The sequence below is a fragment of the Coniosporium apollinis genome (assembly GCF_000281105.1).
Source record: "Coniosporium apollinis CBS 100218 chromosome Unknown supercont1.10, whole genome shotgun sequence".
Classification (NCBI taxonomy): Eukaryota; Fungi; Ascomycota; class Dothideomycetes; genus Coniosporium; species Coniosporium apollinis.
Genome location: NW_006913272.1, coordinates 303,315 through 320,138, shown reverse-complemented (window position 1 = coordinate 320,138; position 16,824 = coordinate 303,315). Strand labels below are relative to the sequence as shown.

Below are 16,824 nucleotides of genomic sequence, written 5' to 3'. Positions count from 1 at the left end.
AATCCCATGAGCCTCCCCCATGCGAACTGCTTGGGGGAGTAAGTCTGCCGGCAGCGTACGCTGAAGAGACCGCAGCCATGACTAGTATGTTGCCGCTAACAAGATTGATCTCCTTGTGCGCTTCCGAAGTTGTCTCGTAGGGGCTCTCTTTTGCTGTGTAGAACACTTGGAGGTAGTCAAGCTTCGAGACACGATCTTCACGTGGGTGAATGTAGAGGGGCTGGTTTCGAGGCTGGGAAAGAATATGACCGGGATGATGAGTTTTCGAGGCGCGAAGAATGAATCGATTCTACGGACTGCGGTCTACCGGTATGCCATTTGGTGAACCTGCTGGAGCTGTGGTCTCAGAGTAGAGGGTTCGGTGGTGTTCTAGTGGTGGGAGCTCAGAAAAGCCGGCGGGAGTTGCGTGCAGCAGCGGGGATCGGGAAGTCTTGCATGCACTATTCTGATGGGATCACCCAATCTCAAGTCGTTTCAACGTGCGGCGGTGAAGGATGTCGGGTTATCTGTAGAGGTTTCGAGTACGGAGGAGATGGGCGTATCTAATGGGCGTTTGAAGCTGTGCTCGGGCATCATTGGCACGGATCCTGGCCAATTTCGCGGGCGGCTGACGGTGGGCAGCCTCGGGGACCCTTGACCCAAAACACCCCCGGAAACTGCCACCCGGGGCCGCGACATTGGCGCCAACGGCGCCCTTGATGAACCAGCGAACGTCGTGATGCTTTGCAATGACACACTCCACGCTCACGTTCCGTTGGTGTATCAAGCAATCGTGGCTAACATTCCATCTACTGATGAATGGCTAGGATCATGTCACTTTGTTGGCTTGCTATATGATTGGCATCGATGTATCCTCGTTCACCTCCAGGTCAGTCTACGAAGCCATCAGTCTGATGTTCTAGTGATGGGGGTTGGTTCTGGGCGTCAGCAATCAATGCCTTTGCATCTTGGGATAGACTGCTAGCTGAATAGAGGCTGTATGACAAACAGCTGGCTCTCCTTGCGCCGTTGAGTGCTATCCTCATTGGTGTGTTGATAGGTCAAATCCACTCACTGTCTCTCCTCTTTCTATTGTAGCATTGTTCTTGCCGTAATGCGTTTACACTCAAGATATTAGCGTCGTCATTGAGGTGGGTTGTGTTGAGTCAGTGAGTTGAGAGACTTCTAGTCATTCTATTCATGCCATTCGCCAGCCAATTTTCGAACCTTCGCATCACAATCATTTTCCTACCGTGACAATCGTGACTCAAAATTCTGCTATCGCTGTTGAGCCTTGTCAAACCAGAATCAGCGGTGTGTCGGCACTCCGTTCATCCCATTCATGCTCAAGAGCTTGTTCATGCTATCCACGACTACGCTCCATTGTTCGCTATTCCGCTGCTGCCGCCATCCTTCACAAGCACTCGAGAGGTATACAAGAGTCCTCCTCTCACCTCAGAACCTCTTGCTCCAAGCGCCCTTATCCTCTATCTTCCAACATCATCATCTCAAACTCACCATCACCACCACATCGTCTCTCTACCCCCTCTTCATCCTCTTATCAACCCTATCTTCGCTGGTCGGAACGGCTTTCTCGTGCGCCGGCCCTCTACTTCCCACCCTTGGCTAGAGACGCTAGTGTCTCGATGCCCCCTACCCAGCAGCAGCCGCGCCACGAGGTAAGACATGGCTGAGAGAATCCAACTCCGACACCCCCTATCAGGTTGCTGAAGCTCTCTAGATGCTGACGCCCCCTCCATCTCCCCAATACCTCCAACAGCTGGGTGTCAGCCAGGGCCGGCCTACGGCGCAGGGCGGAGGCCGCGTTCAATGCTGCCGCAGTAAGTTATGCCTTGGAAGTTCCATCCCCACTGCCTTTTGACATGTTGCTGAAGATCGACAGATGGAGGCTGTGTGGTGCCCTCTCCCCTCCTCGCCATCCTTTCTCTCCTATCGCGTCCTCCCCCTCGCCACCATAGAGCGGCAGCAGCAACAGCCTGCCGCCAGCTTGGCGGACGTTTCGGCGCTCGCCGACGCCCCGCTTGAGGCTGCTATCATAAGTTGAATCTCTGATCCTCCACTCCACCCAGCCTTTAACATGTCATTGACGTCTCCAGACCCCGCCCACCGCCACCGCCACCATCGGTCCCGAAAAGGCCAAATCCAGCTCCTCCTCCCCCATATCCTCCCCTCCCGCCCAGCTCGAGGAACTTGAGGCCCTTCCCGCGCTCCCACAATCTGCGCCGCCCTCCCTCCTCACGGGCCTGAGGTTCTTTCCTGTACCTGGTGTTGCGAACCGCACACCACCGAGGAGTGCCTGACGCACTCTATGTGCCCGCAGTGCGGCGCCACCGGGCACCAACCGCTCACGTGCCTTGTCCTGGGCGACTCCACAGGGATGGTGCGGCGAGCGCGGATGGTGGAGAGCGAGCTCATGTGGAGGCTGTGGCCGCGACTACCTCGCGATACACGCAAGTGTCGAGACGACGAGGTAAGTCACACGTCCCCTTCATCGCTGGCTCCGCTAACCATCATAGGCCTTCACCTGGATCGACAACGTCATCACGAGAGGCTCGACCTGTGCCCGGTGCTGGGAGAAGGGACATGACTACAAAGCGTGCCCTTATATCCCGTGCGACTGCAGCAGGATGGTCGGGTTTCCCAATGTGCATGGCGTTCAATAAGAAAGCTTTTCGGAACGGCTGCACCTGCATCAGCAAAAGTTTCCGCTACTTACGGCGTTGGCGGATGCGGTGGTGGAGATGCCGGATGCGGAGATCTTGGCTGCGAGGCCGAAGAAGGCGCTGAAGAAGCGGCGCTGAGCGGGTGAAGAGGTCTTTGCTGGGTTAGTGATGGGGTTTCTTGGGTTTGCTTTTGGGCGTTATGGGATGGTGTTGGTCTGCCGCATGTTTCTTCGGTCTCCATGGCTAGGTCAAATTCTCTTTCGATAGCATGCAGGCAAAAAGTAAGATCCTTCGTCATGATCATGAGTCCACATCCTCCTGAGATTTGCCAAGAATGACAATCCTTATCGAATCATGTTATGTAAAACACTTCTGGATTCGAAACATATGTCCACTCAGCATCAGTAGTACGCGGTAATATCAAAAGGGGGTTTCAGTCACGTGCCTCTCCCTTCCCATCACCCTGAGAGACCTCATGGCCCAGCTTCACTCCTCAGAAACGCTACCATGAGATGCAGCTCAGCCCCAAAACATACAAACCGTCCCGCTCCTCCAGAGATACCGCACCCGCACCATCGCCCTCCTCCAGTCGTCCCGTGCTCGCCAACTATGCCTCGCACCACCTCACCATCGGCTGTGGTGTTGCGATCTTCCACGTCGCGTCTGCGCGGGTAGTCCTGTGCTTCCACAGTAGAGACCGATACTGGTTCCTGCCCAAGGGCCGGCGGGATGCGAACGAGGAAAGCGGGCCGGCGGCGGAGAGGGAGGGGTATGAGGAGGTAAGGTAGCTGGCCATTTACCTTCTTGCCTGACTACTATCTACACCCCACAGATTGGTAAAATACCCGCGGAGCTTTGAGTGATTGTGGGACATAGTCCGGCTACCGCAACCGCCTCCTCCCCCTCCCAATCCGGCACCGCCAACCACGCGCCCACGCTCCAGCGGCCGCGCACTCACCCTTCTCGACCGAGCCCGTCTGGACGCAGTTGATACCGCAGTCCGCGACGACGCAGTATATACTCTTCTGGTATATTGCTGAAACGCTGCCACCGAACCTTCAGCCCCCCACCACCGGAAACATCCCCGCTTCTTCTACCACCCCTTCCACAGACACTTCCCCGCCTCCCCAGTCCCCCACTGCATCCTCCACAGCCTCAACACCACAGAAACCACCCTACACACCACCCTCGACCTATCCCCCTACTCTGTCCCTCCGCACACGCATCGCGCAAGAGCCTCCGGGGTACGAACCCCCGAAAGAAGAGGGCACAGGGGTAGATGCGGAGGAGGCGCTGTATCTAAGCTCCCTGGTGCCGGTTGCCGAGGCGCGGGAGAAGCTGCGTGGGAGCATCATGGCGGATGTGGTTGCGAAGGGTTGGGAGGCCGTGCTTGCGAGGTTGGGTATGGAGGAGGCTGAGGCTGAGGCTGGTGGGTAAGGTCAAGGGAGAAAGCAGATGAGTGGAATAGGGATAGGGATAGGGCTGAGGGAGGATGGCGGGCGTAGAGGAAGTTAAGACGGGTTTTGGCGGGCTTACGAGGGTAGTTTCTAGCGCAAAGGATGGGAGAAAAGGCCGTCTCATGCTCGGGTTCGCCGTCATGCCCAAGAGGAGAGGAGCTCCTCGAGTACAAGTCACCACGCCAAGTACTCATACTTATTGATAGGCTCATATCCAATGATGTGTTCGTTTTTCTAAGTCGTGATGCCGTTACATTGTTTTCGATTCGTGCCCGTGTTCCGTCTTACCTAACCAAGTACGCAGCTCTTGACCGTTCCACCTCGCAGGTCGTCCCAAAAGAAAGATGGGGTAGAGATATACAGCGAAACGAATCTTTCCCTTCAATACCGACAGCCGAAAAGGAGACCGTCAATCCAGCCCAGCAGCTTGGCACACCCTTCCAGCACAACCCTCTACCAAGAAAAGCTCTCCTCACAAAGATCCACATTCCACCGCCCCTGACTCCCCCTCACGGCGCGCCTAACATCATCCGCCAAACTCCCCGTCCCACACACACTAACCACGGCCGCACCAACCCCATGTTCGAGCTCCCCTTCAACCAGGGCTCTAACATTCGGCCTCCCCGCAAACATCTTAACATTCCCACTCGGACTCTCGATCTCCGTGGGACTCCGCGGGCGGGTGACGAAGATGAGGATCTTGAGGACCTCGCGGCGGCGCGGCATGCACAGGATGCTGTTCATCCAGCTGGAGGTCCACTCGAGGTGCTCGCGGGATTGGATCATCCAGATGAGCGTCACGCGGCGGGCGGCGACGGTGCCGTTGTCGAAGCCTGCGACGAGGTGGCGCAGGTGCGGGACTTGGTGGGTTATTCCTACGCCGGCGGCGAAGAGGATTACGGTGCCGTAGGAGGAGAGGGATTGGTGGCCTGTGGGTGGAGAGGGGTGTTAGCAACGCACGAGAAGGAGGGAGACAAGAGTGGGCTTACCGTAGGGGCCCTCCACGAGGGCGCTAGTGGTGAACTTCCCGCTTGAGCTGAGGTCGGCCTTCTGGTACAGCTTGTCCGTGAAGCCTGTCCGGCGGCGGATGATCATGCTCATCGACGACTTCTTCACCTCGAGGATGTCCTGGTTGTGCACCACGAGGCCCTTCTCGGAGGTGAGTCCCTCCTGCTCCTCCTCGCTCCAAGCAAGGGAGAACGGGTGAGATGTCCACCAGCCGAGGGTAGGCAGGTAAAGGTAAGCATGTTGGCCGGGGTGGAACTTCCACGGACGTGCCATGCGGACCGTGACGCGGAGGGCGTCGCCAGGTAGCACTTCGACGTCGACCTTAGTGCCGCCTCTGCCGACGTTGCGGATTATGATGCGGGCGAGGCGGAGGGACCGTTCCATGGCCCAGAGAGCGATCACGCCCATGAGGATGCGCTGTTGAGGTAGGGTCTTCAGATGGATCCATACGGCGCCCACGGCAAGGCCGGCCAAGGCAATGTGGATGTGAAGGAAAGTCTCGTAGAAGGCGTGGCGAAGAACGGACGGCGATTGGAAGAGGAGTCCAAGGAATGCTACGGTGCCCTGCAATAGAATATTAGAACACCAGCTGGATTGCGGATCGTCATGTGCTTACTATGGTACCAGTCATGATCAACTGGCTGTGGGTCATGGCTGCGGCAACACCGCTCCATCCAACTAAAACCATCAGCACACAATCATCATCGCAGGCGTATGCCTCGTGGGAACCAACCTTGATGGACCTTGCTGACCATCCAGGCAAGTGTATGCGCCAGGGCCTCGAGCACGACAACACGACCGATCCAGCGGTGAAGGAGATTGAAGGTATCAAACGAGATACCGCACCACTTGATCAATGGATTGTTACGGCCGGCTAACAGGAAGAGAGGGAGCATGTTCATGACGGCAAGGACACCGGTGCGATTGCGCAGCTCGCTGGCGACTGATTTCTCCACTCCACTCCAGTCGATGCTCACGACACAGAACGCTACGTTCATCGCAAGGTAGCCGGCCAGGTATAGCGTCTGAATGCGACTGGGAAGAGTGCCGACATTGAGGGCGGCGGACAGCTTGAACTCGCGGTGATGCCTCATGTGGAGGAGAGGCGCGTCGATAAAGTCCCGTTTCAGTAGGGCGTGGGTAGGGCGGGACCGGGCGAAGAAGCGCTGAGTATCGTTATTGAGGCATGTGATGGTGCGCACATAGCGGACGCTATGGACAATGATTTGGTAAATGACGAGGGAACCGACACATGCGACCCAGGTCCAGCAGATAATCCTCGAGAAGTGGACGTTCTCGAAGTCGGCCTCGGTAGGGCCCGTTGGAGCGCCTGCAGGTCCTGCTGCGGATGCGGTACTCGCCAGCACTGCGAGGAGCGCCCAGCGCATCGTGGTTGGGGAGATCATGTCGTAAGAAACGCGAGCGTACATCGCCGCGTTAAAGGCTAGCTATGGCGACAGAGATAGTAAGGATACACGTGGTGGGAGTGATACGGGGCCGAAGCTTTTTGGCTAAGTGTTTCTGTCGAGCAATCGGCAGCAGGCGCACTGCTAACGAGTGCGGCCAGTCTAGAGGCTGGTAAGGTTAAAGATGATATTTTAGTACGTCAGCGCATCCAAGTCCTTCTTGGTGGGCTCGGGCTGTGTGATGTCGACAAGGCGGATCAGCTGCAGCGAGTTCTCTGTTGGCGGTAGAAGCCGGCGTCTTGTCCTTCTCGGATGTTTTGATGGTGGATTGTAGTCGCACAGCAAAGGCCTAGGCCGAGACCAATCTTCAGATACTGCGGAGAACGGCTGCTTGTGGTAACAGTAGACTTGGCAGCGGGCGATGGAAAACGGACAACGGGACGACGGAAGGAATGAGGGCGGCCTGGCACCTGGGTGGAGGTCGAGCTGTTGAACGTGGAATGCACTTCCGTAGGACAACACCCGCGTGATAGAGCGATCTGGTCAATGCAGGAATGCGAAGCGTGGAAATCGCGGGTGAGAGAAAATGAATGACAGTTGAAGCGCACGGCACTCAAGAGCGAAGAGAAGGACGGCAACGAAAACGAAGTCGGAAGGGAGTTGGGTCGAGATGGGTAAATCTGCTGCAGTATGGACGGTCGTGGTGGAGACGTCCAGCCTCCAGGGCTTCAAGGGGGGCCTGGCAGGTTTCAGCTGCAGGAACAGTGCCTTGCAGGCCGGCTCGCCGTCTGATTTGGTGAGGGCTAACCGCTTTTCCCCATTGAAACGCGCCGGCGAAACGGCAGGGCAAAGTGATCGGCGAGTTAGTCTGATCACCAACTGCCGTCATCTGCCGCCAGGCTATCACAATCTCCTCCAAAAGGGAGCCAGCGTTTTGGCCTGCTGCTGCCACCGTTGCGATGACACGCAGCCATACTCGACTGACAGTCTGCACACGTTTGATGGTAGTGTCGCCTTGAATCAAGTGTGCGCCATCCCCCGCCATTCCGCTCTAGACGCCAGAAAAGTTCGAAACGAGCACGTTTACGGCTTCAGTCTTCGTCACCCGATGAATCCATGCGCCTGGTCATCAACTCCCGCAGTCGCACAGGTACACGCCGTGCACGCCGGGGATGGACGGACCGTACGGATTTCTGCCGTTGGCCGCTTGTCGGACAAAGGATGACGGCCGTCTCCCTTGATGCAGGACGGCATCAAGCGGGTTGTCGTCAAGTCATGTTTCGCTCGGACGCAGGAAGCCTTGGAGCATTGCAAGCTTGAATGACGCAACGGGTAAACCCCTACTGCCTTACGAAAAGCAGAATGAAAATGTTTCAGCGCCTCTAAGCCATCACGTGACTCTCCAGCACTGATTCCAACATTGAGAGAACATTGCTTTGGCACAGCAACGACACTTCTGTCAACCCCTGCATCGAACGCTGTTGAGCAGTCCCAAACCCGACACGGACTCATTTCGAGGGATTTTGGGCTGCGGAATCCTGCTCAATCCGTCAGCTTCAGCTCCAGAGCCGCAGATCACCTGCAGTAGAGCACTCACCAGATACACCTGATAGAAGTCCATCTTGACCTTGCCTTCCTGCTTTACCAAATGTGCATGGGCAGACCAGTCAACATTCGCCTTCCGCCCGTCCTTGAGCTCGTAGTCCACAGTGCCGAACAGCATCACTTCGTCCGCGTTCGCGCCGTAGGGGAACACTTTCAGGGGCTTGTGAAGACGGCCTGAGACCTTCTCCCACAGGCCTTTACGGAGGGCAAGGATTTCTGTATGCAGAGTCTCAGCCATATGAAGCAAACGGTGAGGTGGGATTCTGGCAGATCACGTGCACGCATCTGGCATACCTGAGCGGCCTTTGGCTTTCTTAGACGCCATGATTAGGGTGGCGTCTTCGGTAAACGAATCTGCATATTTGTCGTGCGCATCGGGGGTGTCGGATGTCGCGTAGAACTCTTCGAAGAACTTTTTGAAGTCGGCATCGAAGTCTGTAGAGGGATAGTCCGATGTGTAGGACGTCATGGCGGTGGATAGGGCTTTATGCTATCGGAGAGCCGGATGGACGTAGAAGTAGATAGTATGAATTACGATTGAGGGAAGAATGAACCACCTCTGTTCTAGAAGCTCTTAAATTTATATCAAGATCGTGGTTGACTATCTTAACGTTGCTCTCTCCACCCCTCCGCCTTTCGGCTGTGTTCGGCATCGGATCGCGCACGTCTCAGATGTTCCACCGACCCCTTTTGCACGAAATTCGAAGAACCTCACTCGTTTTTGATCGCGGCGTGTTGATGTGCACACATCCTCGTATTGAAGATGTTGAGTTTCCGAGACAGAGGAGATCCTTGGGAAGAAGTCAGCAATCCGCACTTCACCATAATATCAAGCCGTCGCAGAGGCCGCCTTAAGGCCAACTTGAACCCCGAAGGACACCGATGGCAGTAAGATGGGCATAATGGCTTGAGTATCGAAGTAGAGGCTTAGCCAACATATGTCACAGAGCTTCCATTCGTTAGTCTCGATTTTTTGCAGTACGCTTCATGCCGCGTCTATCGTAGTCTTCGTTACTCATACTGGTTATGAAGCGGTGAAGGAACGCTTGTAGATTGAGCTCTCAGTCCTCCCACGCGCCACTAACTTTTGTCTCCTCCGCCTGTTCTCAGTCGTAGAACCTGTTGTGTGCCTCCGTTGAGCGATTCCCGAACGAGCAACTCTTTTAACGGTAGCTTTGTCTTGTGACTCTAAGTGTTCTATGAGTCTCATCGTTCGGCCGCCTAACAATGGCAGAAAGATAACGGCCGCTTGGGAATGGCCTCTTGACAAAGTGATCCACAATCGATGGTAAAGACCCCTCAACGTCCAGCTCCTTCTTACTCATTCTTCTGGAACTATTTCTCCTGCATCTTGAAAAAAAGAACACGCTGGCAACCACCACTTGATCATCTTTACGAAACAGACATCCACTGAACCATCAACATGTTCTACGTACTCGTTGATATCGTAATCGTGCTACTTAGCCTGTATCTAGAGAATCCGGGCTGTCCCTATACTGGCCTCACCAGATCCTCTCTTCTCACCTTGTCTCACGCCATAATAGCGCCCATTGCCACGGTAAAATCTCTCTGGACCTATCAGTCGGCGCTAGCGCCGCCTTCCAATGCATCGGGGAATGAACACCCCTTCCTGCAGGACGACCCGATCACCATCGTAGTCGATGGCCTCGGACCTGACAATGGTGCAGACACTGGCGCAAGCCCGTCAGTGGGCGTCGGCGGGAACGACATAATCTATCCAACTGTTTCCGATCTCGATATCTGGCAAGATACTTCCGCCTTTACCGATGTAGGCCCTGAGCTGACGTTTCTGGACTCTCTCAGTTTTCTTGTTCACCACTTCGTCAGCAAATGCTGGTTATGGATTCTCCTAGGCGCGGTAAATGTTATGGCGCACCTGCTTGTTTGGGTACTACGCACTCAAGATGTGCGTCAGATTTGTGGAAATCTGGTTATCATGCAGGCGGAAATGCAGAAGGAGGGCAAAGCGCTGAACCAAAGGGTGCGCGACCTCGAGGCGGAGAAAGAAGTGTGGAAGGTGCAGAAAGAACAGCTAGCGAATGCACTGGCCAGCGCTGAGGGCGATTCTAACAAGCTCCTCAGTGAGAACGCTCTCTTGACCAGCCAGAAAGCGTTGCTAGAGTTTGAGAAAGAGGGGCTGGTAAATCGACTGCAGGCTGCGCAAGAGGAGCTTCGCGCCGCCGTCGAGGGCCAGAAAGAAAGCTGGGCGGAGCAGATGGAGGCCGTGGAGGTATGAAGCTGAGGAAGCTTGATGGCAACATCACACGATGGCGGCTTATGCGACTGTGCTGCAGAATCTTCCTGCCGTGCACGAGGACACGGGTGCCCTCGTGGCCACGTTGCTGGAACGGTCGCAAGTGGTTGATGAGTCGAAGAATTGTTCGGCTCGCCCACGGTTGGCGCGAATGATAACCGAACTCTCGTCGCTCAGACACTCAAACAGGCTAAGCTTACTCCCCCCAACCACAGAACCACAGTGCGAAGATGTTGGAAAGGTTGATGAAGAGTCATATCAGCAGGTACTTAATGGACAGAAAGTCCCTCCATCTCCTGAAGCACAACATCCACACTCATACTCCACAAGCACAAAAACTACAAGCACTCTACAACCACCATCACAAATCTCAAATCCAAAACCAATCCTCCCTCACCAACCTCAAGAAGACATGGCTGCCATCATGAACAAGACCGCCGTCGCGCCTGCTGTCGCCAAGACTGGCATTTTCGCCAGCAAATGGGCCGTCGAAAGCGCCCTCAACACCATCACGTCGCCTTCGCCCGCGGCCGCTTCCGCCCCGGCCGCCGTGCCGGTTGTCAAGACTGGCATCTATGCCAGTAAGTGGGCCACCGAAAAGCCCCTCAACACCACCATGACACCCTCCTCTTCTCCCGCTGCGCCGCTAGCCGCCAAAACCGGTGGCATATACGAAAGCAAATGGGCGCCTCGCGACCCCACCACCACCACTGCCGCTCCGCCAACACCAGCACCCGCGACCAGCACCAAGGGTCCGACTTCCCAGCCGGCGCACACCCGCAAGGGTGGGGCAGCCACCAAGAAGTCGGCCCCGACAACCACCCCCGCCATCGTGTCCGGCTCCGACTATTCCTGGATGGCGTGCAGCATCCTCCCGGCGCCATCAACTCGGCCAGGCCGTGTCATCGGTAGTAGATGGGATCCTGCCAACGCCTCCCCCGGTCCGTCAGCTCCTGTGCCAGTGGAGGGCAAGGAGCTGGACGCAGCAACCAAACCGGCGAGCGACAAGAGTGGTGTTCATGCTTCGAGGTGGGCTTGCTAGCCGCCTGTCGCTGGCACCATGTGGCAGGATCCCGGAGGGGTTTGGGGGATGGAAGTGTTTCTTGACTAGGGCTTCGGTGGATGACGCATGTTTTCTTTTGTTCGTGTTTCATAGCGTTTGGATTCATGCGTAGGTTTTTTGTATTGCTTTTTGAGTTGGGTTTGCGGCGTTTGGCGTTCGGTGTGGTCTCCTATTCTGCATTTCTGTTCTGCTTTTGCTGCGTTCGGGGTGCTGCGTGCTTTCCTGTAATTAGCTCCAAAACAAAAGTCCAATCGTCTTGAACCATCGTCACTGCCGCGCCGTGCTTTCCGTGACCCCATCATCAATCGAAGTAATCTTCATCATGTTCTTATGCCCACCTACTAACCACACGCGGATGCTTGTCCGTTAGGCGAGAGTATACGGACGGCCTATCGAGCGTGTATTTATCACAAAACTTCACTCATTATCACACGTGAACGGAGGGACTGATGCAATATTTGCGACAGATAGTAACTATTACTACTGATCGGTCCACTACAGCGCATCGATCGCAAGTGTATACGCACCTCAAATCTGAGGTTGAGAGTTCTTTGCCCTCTTGGCGCTGGATGGGCCGCGGATCAAAGTTATTCCTCATCCCGCGTCAGTTCTACTATCATCACTACAACTTCTCACCATCAAAGACCTGACCTCCTTGTTAGTCTGGAATCGGCTTCAGCCTTTGTCCTTCGCAATGGTAGTTTATCAATCTATCGGCATGTCAAATTCTGAATAGCACACGCACTGTTTCGAGCGTCCATGTAAGCCAACGCAGTAGACGTAATCCCATAAAATCTTGGATTCACGATGGCGGTGGAACAAGATCTGCTTGCGAGCTACGGGCTCTTCTGGAACGCTTTGATGGCAGCAGGAAAGGATTTGCAAAGAATCTTTGAGGTATTGTGTCATTCAGCTTGTTGTTCCCTAGGCGTTGTTCTCATTGGCCGTAAATTCATCAAATTTCTCTGCAATCTGAAAGACTCTCCTTCCATTGTCCGCGATGCATCCTGAAAAAGCCAGATGGCCCGCGTACGCGTTTGCACGGGGCTCGTGAAGCAAAGTGAATCCAATACCAAGCACACCCGTGAATACATCAGCAGCACCCGAATGACCGACAATCCCGCCTTATCTATCGGAGCCTGCGTCACCCAATTCACTTCAGTGCCTCGCGCTAAATAACTTCACACGCACTCGCTTCAGCTATATGAGCAATCTCGTTTCTGCCGCAACACCTTCCACTTCCACAAACATTTTCCACACTAAGAACGCAACGCAACAACTTTGCCTGCCTTCTTGAACCACATTCTCACAAATTCTACATTGCGAATCGCGTCTGACTGCCTTTGCCTGTCTTCGACGATATCGTGCATTCGTTTTCGAGCGCTTGCGGGACTTCTACAAGATGTTTCTCAAGGAGATCATCGCGTGTGTTATGGGCTCGACCTTCCTCGTGCAGTTTTTCCCGGACATCTTTTCTCCAACGCGTGCCGTGCAAGGCGCCACCGACCAAGCGCTGCACGCTCCCATCTTGCTGGCCGAACAGCGCATCGCCAGTAACAGCTCAGCTCAGCAAATCGTCTTCCACCCCAGCCAGTTCGAGACGTCCGGCATGGCGAAGTGGACCGTGTACACTGATGAGAACGACCGGATCTACGGCTTCTCCCAAGAATATCCCTCTTCCTGTAAGTCAAGTCCTCTAAATAATTCGTTGAGCGCATCGAGAACTGACGTGCTGCAGTCCTCCGCGACCTGAACCGCGCCTTCGGTGACCTCTTCACTGTCTTCATCCAACACTACCGCGTCTTTCTCGTCCTCCTCCTCGTACTCATCGCCTTGAACGCGTGCCGTCGCACTTTCCTCGCATGGCCGTTCCTACGCCTCAAGACCCTCATCTGGGGCAACACTCCCGCACCGGAACCCACACCGGCCGTACCCGACGTCCTCATGCGACAGTTGTCAGCACTCCCCAACCAGTTCAAAAGCTTAAGCAAGACCAACCAGAACGACGTGAACCACCTCCAAGATTTCAACAAGTATATCAGCGAACGTCTGGACAGTGTTCAAGAAGACAAGATCAACGAGACACAAGCAGTTGAGATCTTCCGTGGTCTATCATCGGACACGATCACTCGAGTCACGCACGCTGAAGGTCAACTGAAAGACCTTTTGTCGGAAGGCACAACAACTTCCTCGAAGGTACAAGAACTTGAATTCCAGATCAAGGATACCAAGAGGAGCCTCTCCAAGCGGGTCGGGCTAGTGGAAACTGAGTTGAAATCCTCTACTCAGGACACTGTTTGGGGAGAAATCAGAAAGCTGACGCACCGGGCGGGCGATTTCGACCTTGCGAAACGTGCCCAGAATGTTCTCCTTGGCTTCATGTTCCGGGTTGTCGCAGCTGAATTCAGGGGAAAGAAAGAGACGGATACCCGAGTGAACTCCCTTGCCAAGAACCAAAAGAAGCTCAATGAGGGTCTTGAGAAGCTGCAGAGCTCGCTGAACTCTCTTCAAGGCAATGGCGATGACATGTCCCAGGAGCTGAAAGACGAGTTGGAATCCATTCGAGGCCTCCTTGCAGCTTTGGGTCCTCGGGTGAAGGGCACTGAAGACCAGCTGGAGCTTATTGGCGCTGGCAGCACTTCCGCGGAGATTTGGAAATTGCTTCCGACGCTTCACTCGGCATTCAATGACCTCTGGAAAGCCGTCAAGGCATTGGATTATAAGCTGGACGGAGTCGCTGGCCTGAAAGCACAGCAGCAAGAGCATGAAGCGGCCCTTGTCGACCACCAGAAGCGGCTCGAAGCCCTCGAGAGGAACGCGGCGCCTCCGGCGGCTGGCATCACCAAGGCTGAGGTGGAGAGAATGATCAAAGCGAGTGAGGACCGGTCTCGCAATGAAGCCGAAAAAATCCAGCAGCAGATGCACGAGGAGCTTGAGGTGGAGAAAGCCAAACACGAATCATTCCGGGAAAGGGTTGAAGATTATATGCTTCAGGCCGGCACACACTTCGCGACTCTGCAGGAGGATGTTGCCGACGCCACGTTCGAGAAATCAGAACGAGGCCAACGCATCACCATTCTTGAGGAGAAAGTGAAGGAGCAAGACAAGGCGATAGAGGCACAAGCCAAGGCCCTTCGAGAGCGTATCTGTCCTTGCTCCATCTGCTCCCAAGGCCCTGCAGGAAGGGCACATACTGTCTCGGCCGCTGGTGTCGCGGTCGAAGCTCCTGTTTCTCAACCTTCCGCCGCCTCTTCCGCTCCTCCCGCTCCCGCGCCGGCAATCCTGCCTGAGGCTCCAAGAGCTGAATCAGTGGCAATGCCAGCCGCGGATGCGCATATGCAGGATGCTCCCGCCGCCCCTTTTGTGCCTCTACCTCCGTCATCGGCAGCTCTGCCTGAGGTGGCCGTGGTGGAACCCGCGCCTCAGGCACCTGCAGTTGAGGACCTCCGCGACGTTCAGGAGGACAGCTATGTCGGCGATGGACCAGTTGGATCCTCCTCCGTCAGGGCTCCAATGGCCGCTCAGGCCCGGCCGCGAGGTATCAAGAGGCCAGTGCGGTATTCTCAGCGTGGGAGGCACGCACCGCGGACGGACACAACCGAAGCGGTTGCTACGCCTGCTCCTCGATTCCAAGCTCCTGAGGGATACGCTCCGGCTGTGTTTTCAGCCCCTGTCGAGACTCCTGCGTTTGTCGCGCCTTCTGGGATTCCCTCGTTTCCTCCGGCTACCGGGCTCCCTCTACCTCCTGCGGCGGTTGAGGCCGCTGCGTCTGCCACCATTGCTGGGTTTACTGCTCCTGGTGGAACTCTCACTCGAGGCACGTTTCCTCCTCCTACCACGCCTCTTGCGCCTCTCGGGTTTTCTGCGCTTCCACAATTTCCCGCTCCTCCCGCGCCTTCTACTCCCGCCGAAGCTTCTCCTGTGGCGGCAACTTCTCCTCCAAACAGCGCTTCTTTACTCTCTGCGGAGCAGATCCAGGCGCTGCAGGGCCGCAACAATACGCATCTTGCTCCGCAGCCTGCGTTCATTCAGCCCACTCTCAAGTAAGCTACTTCTCCTGAGCCATCCATAACGTTCTAGCTAACCATTCTGTAGTCCTGCGTCGAACTTTAGAGTGGTTCCGCTTAACGCCGGCGCCTCATACTTGGAATCGCAGCCATGGTCTCCATCGCCCACCATGCCCCAGGCGAACCAGTTCCAGACTGCTGAGCCCCCATCGATCGCGTCACCGCAGCTGGATGAAGACCGGGACGCTGAAGGGGAGCCAGACTATGAGATGCCGGATCGAGCCGATGACGACCGTCCTGAACAGGCTGATCAAGCGCGTGCTCCGAAAAGCCCAGATTGGGCTGCGGCTGCGCAACAAACTATCGTGGATGAGCCTGACGAGTTTGATGTGCCCGAAACCCCCACTCAGCCTTCCACGAGCGCTCCTCTGAATCAGCCATCCGTTTTGCCATCGAGGGCGACCGTGATTGACCTGACTCAAGAGGATATTGATGAGCACTTTCGGGGCGCAACGCCAACGGCACAGGATGGTCCATCCGACACCATCATGGGGGATTCTGAGCCAGTTTCGCTGGATCCACAACCAGCGACCCAGGCGGACCAGCAAACGGGGCAGGTCGGCTTATATGCGGACGACGACATGATGGGCACAGACCAGCCGGACCAGCGAGCCGGCCAATTCGACTCTCCTATGACGGACGATACACCCGCTGAACAGGGTCCTTGGTCGAGTGCACAGATGAACGTGCAACCACCGCAGCCGACTTCCCAGACAAACCCTATGTATGGGAATCTTCCAGGACTAGGCATGGGTAGATGGACTCCTCCTCATATGCGGCAGCAGAACGTTCAGCCGAGTCCTGTTGGAGGAGTGCAAGGGCAAGGATTCAGCCCTCAGACGCCAATGCAGTCGATGCAGCAGACTACACAGTCCAACTCCTTCCAGAACGCTGGGCCAAGCACACAGACAACGGCGCAGCCACGATACCTGCAGTCGGACCCTTTTGCAGCGTACTTTGAAACCGTAGGGAGCCGACAGACCCCAGTGCAGATGCAACAGCAGAATGCACAATACGCTGGACCAAGCACGCAGCCGACAGGGCAGCCTCAGCAGCAACCCTCCCAGCGCAACATCTTCGCGGGTTTGCCAGGCTTCGGGTCAAGCACGCAGACTCCATCTCAACCGCAACAGGCCGCGCAGCCTGGCCCCTCCGAGCAAGCTCCCCGGATGTACACACGAATAGTCAATGGCATGGTCTTCACAACGTCACGGCCACCGGCTCCAGTCGACTTCGAGGAGGATATCGAACTCGAATGATCAGAATCTTCCCGGAGACCC

At 55.8% G+C, this 16,824-nt stretch overlaps 7 protein-coding genes across 7 annotated transcripts; 5 read left to right on the top strand and 2 right to left on the bottom strand.

Annotated features, from left to right (window-relative positions):
• Window positions 1-2,377: 2,377 nt before the first annotated feature.
• Window positions 2,378-2,801, top strand: W97_02678 (uncharacterized protein; the record flags this gene model as incomplete). Its single annotated transcript, XM_007780577.1, has 3 exons — window positions 2,378-2,470; window positions 2,517-2,645; window positions 2,697-2,801. The coding sequence occupies 3 exons, from the start codon at window positions 2,378-2,380 to the stop codon at window positions 2,799-2,801; spliced, it is 327 nt and encodes a 108-aa protein (XP_007778767.1).
• A 374-nt stretch (window positions 2,802-3,175) lies between these two features.
• On the top strand, window positions 3,176-4,100 carry W97_02677 (uncharacterized protein; the record flags this gene model as incomplete). The annotated part of the gene is made up of 2 exons (XM_007780576.1): window positions 3,176-3,442; window positions 3,540-4,100. 2 exons carry the CDS (start codon window positions 3,176-3,178, stop codon window positions 4,098-4,100), a joined length of 828 nt encoding a protein of 275 aa, XP_007778766.1.
• A 473-nt stretch (window positions 4,101-4,573) lies between these two features.
• Window positions 4,574-6,516, bottom strand: W97_02676 (uncharacterized protein; the record flags this gene model as incomplete). The annotated part of the gene is made up of 4 exons (XM_007780575.1): window positions 4,574-5,049; window positions 5,110-5,692; window positions 5,745-5,806; window positions 5,862-6,516. The coding sequence occupies 4 exons, from the start codon at window positions 6,514-6,516 to the stop codon at window positions 4,574-4,576; spliced, it is 1,776 nt and encodes a 591-aa protein (XP_007778765.1).
• Window positions 6,517-8,042: 1,526 nt separating this feature from the next.
• Window positions 8,043-8,608, bottom strand: W97_02675 (uncharacterized protein; the record flags this gene model as incomplete). Its single annotated transcript, XM_007780574.1, has 3 exons — window positions 8,043-8,072; window positions 8,132-8,355; window positions 8,434-8,608. 3 exons carry the CDS (start codon window positions 8,606-8,608, stop codon window positions 8,043-8,045), a joined length of 429 nt encoding a protein of 142 aa, XP_007778764.1.
• Window positions 8,609-9,562: 954 nt separating this feature from the next.
• Window positions 9,563-10,396, top strand: W97_02674 (uncharacterized protein; the record flags this gene model as incomplete). Its single annotated transcript, XM_007780573.1, has 1 exon — window positions 9,563-10,396. One exon carries the CDS (start codon window positions 9,563-9,565, stop codon window positions 10,394-10,396), a length of 834 nt encoding a protein of 277 aa, XP_007778763.1.
• Window positions 10,397-10,826: 430 nt separating this feature from the next.
• Window positions 10,827-11,456, top strand: W97_02673 (uncharacterized protein; the record flags this gene model as incomplete). The annotated part of the gene is made up of 1 exon (XM_007780572.1): window positions 10,827-11,456. One exon carries the CDS (start codon window positions 10,827-10,829, stop codon window positions 11,454-11,456), a length of 630 nt encoding a protein of 209 aa, XP_007778762.1.
• A 1,423-nt stretch (window positions 11,457-12,879) lies between these two features.
• Window positions 12,880-16,803, top strand: W97_02672 (uncharacterized protein; the record flags this gene model as incomplete). Its single annotated transcript, XM_007780571.1, has 3 exons — window positions 12,880-13,159; window positions 13,216-15,520; window positions 15,573-16,803. The coding sequence occupies 3 exons, from the start codon at window positions 12,880-12,882 to the stop codon at window positions 16,801-16,803; spliced, it is 3,816 nt and encodes a 1,271-aa protein (XP_007778761.1).
• Between the last annotated feature and the right edge of the window lie 21 nt (window positions 16,804-16,824).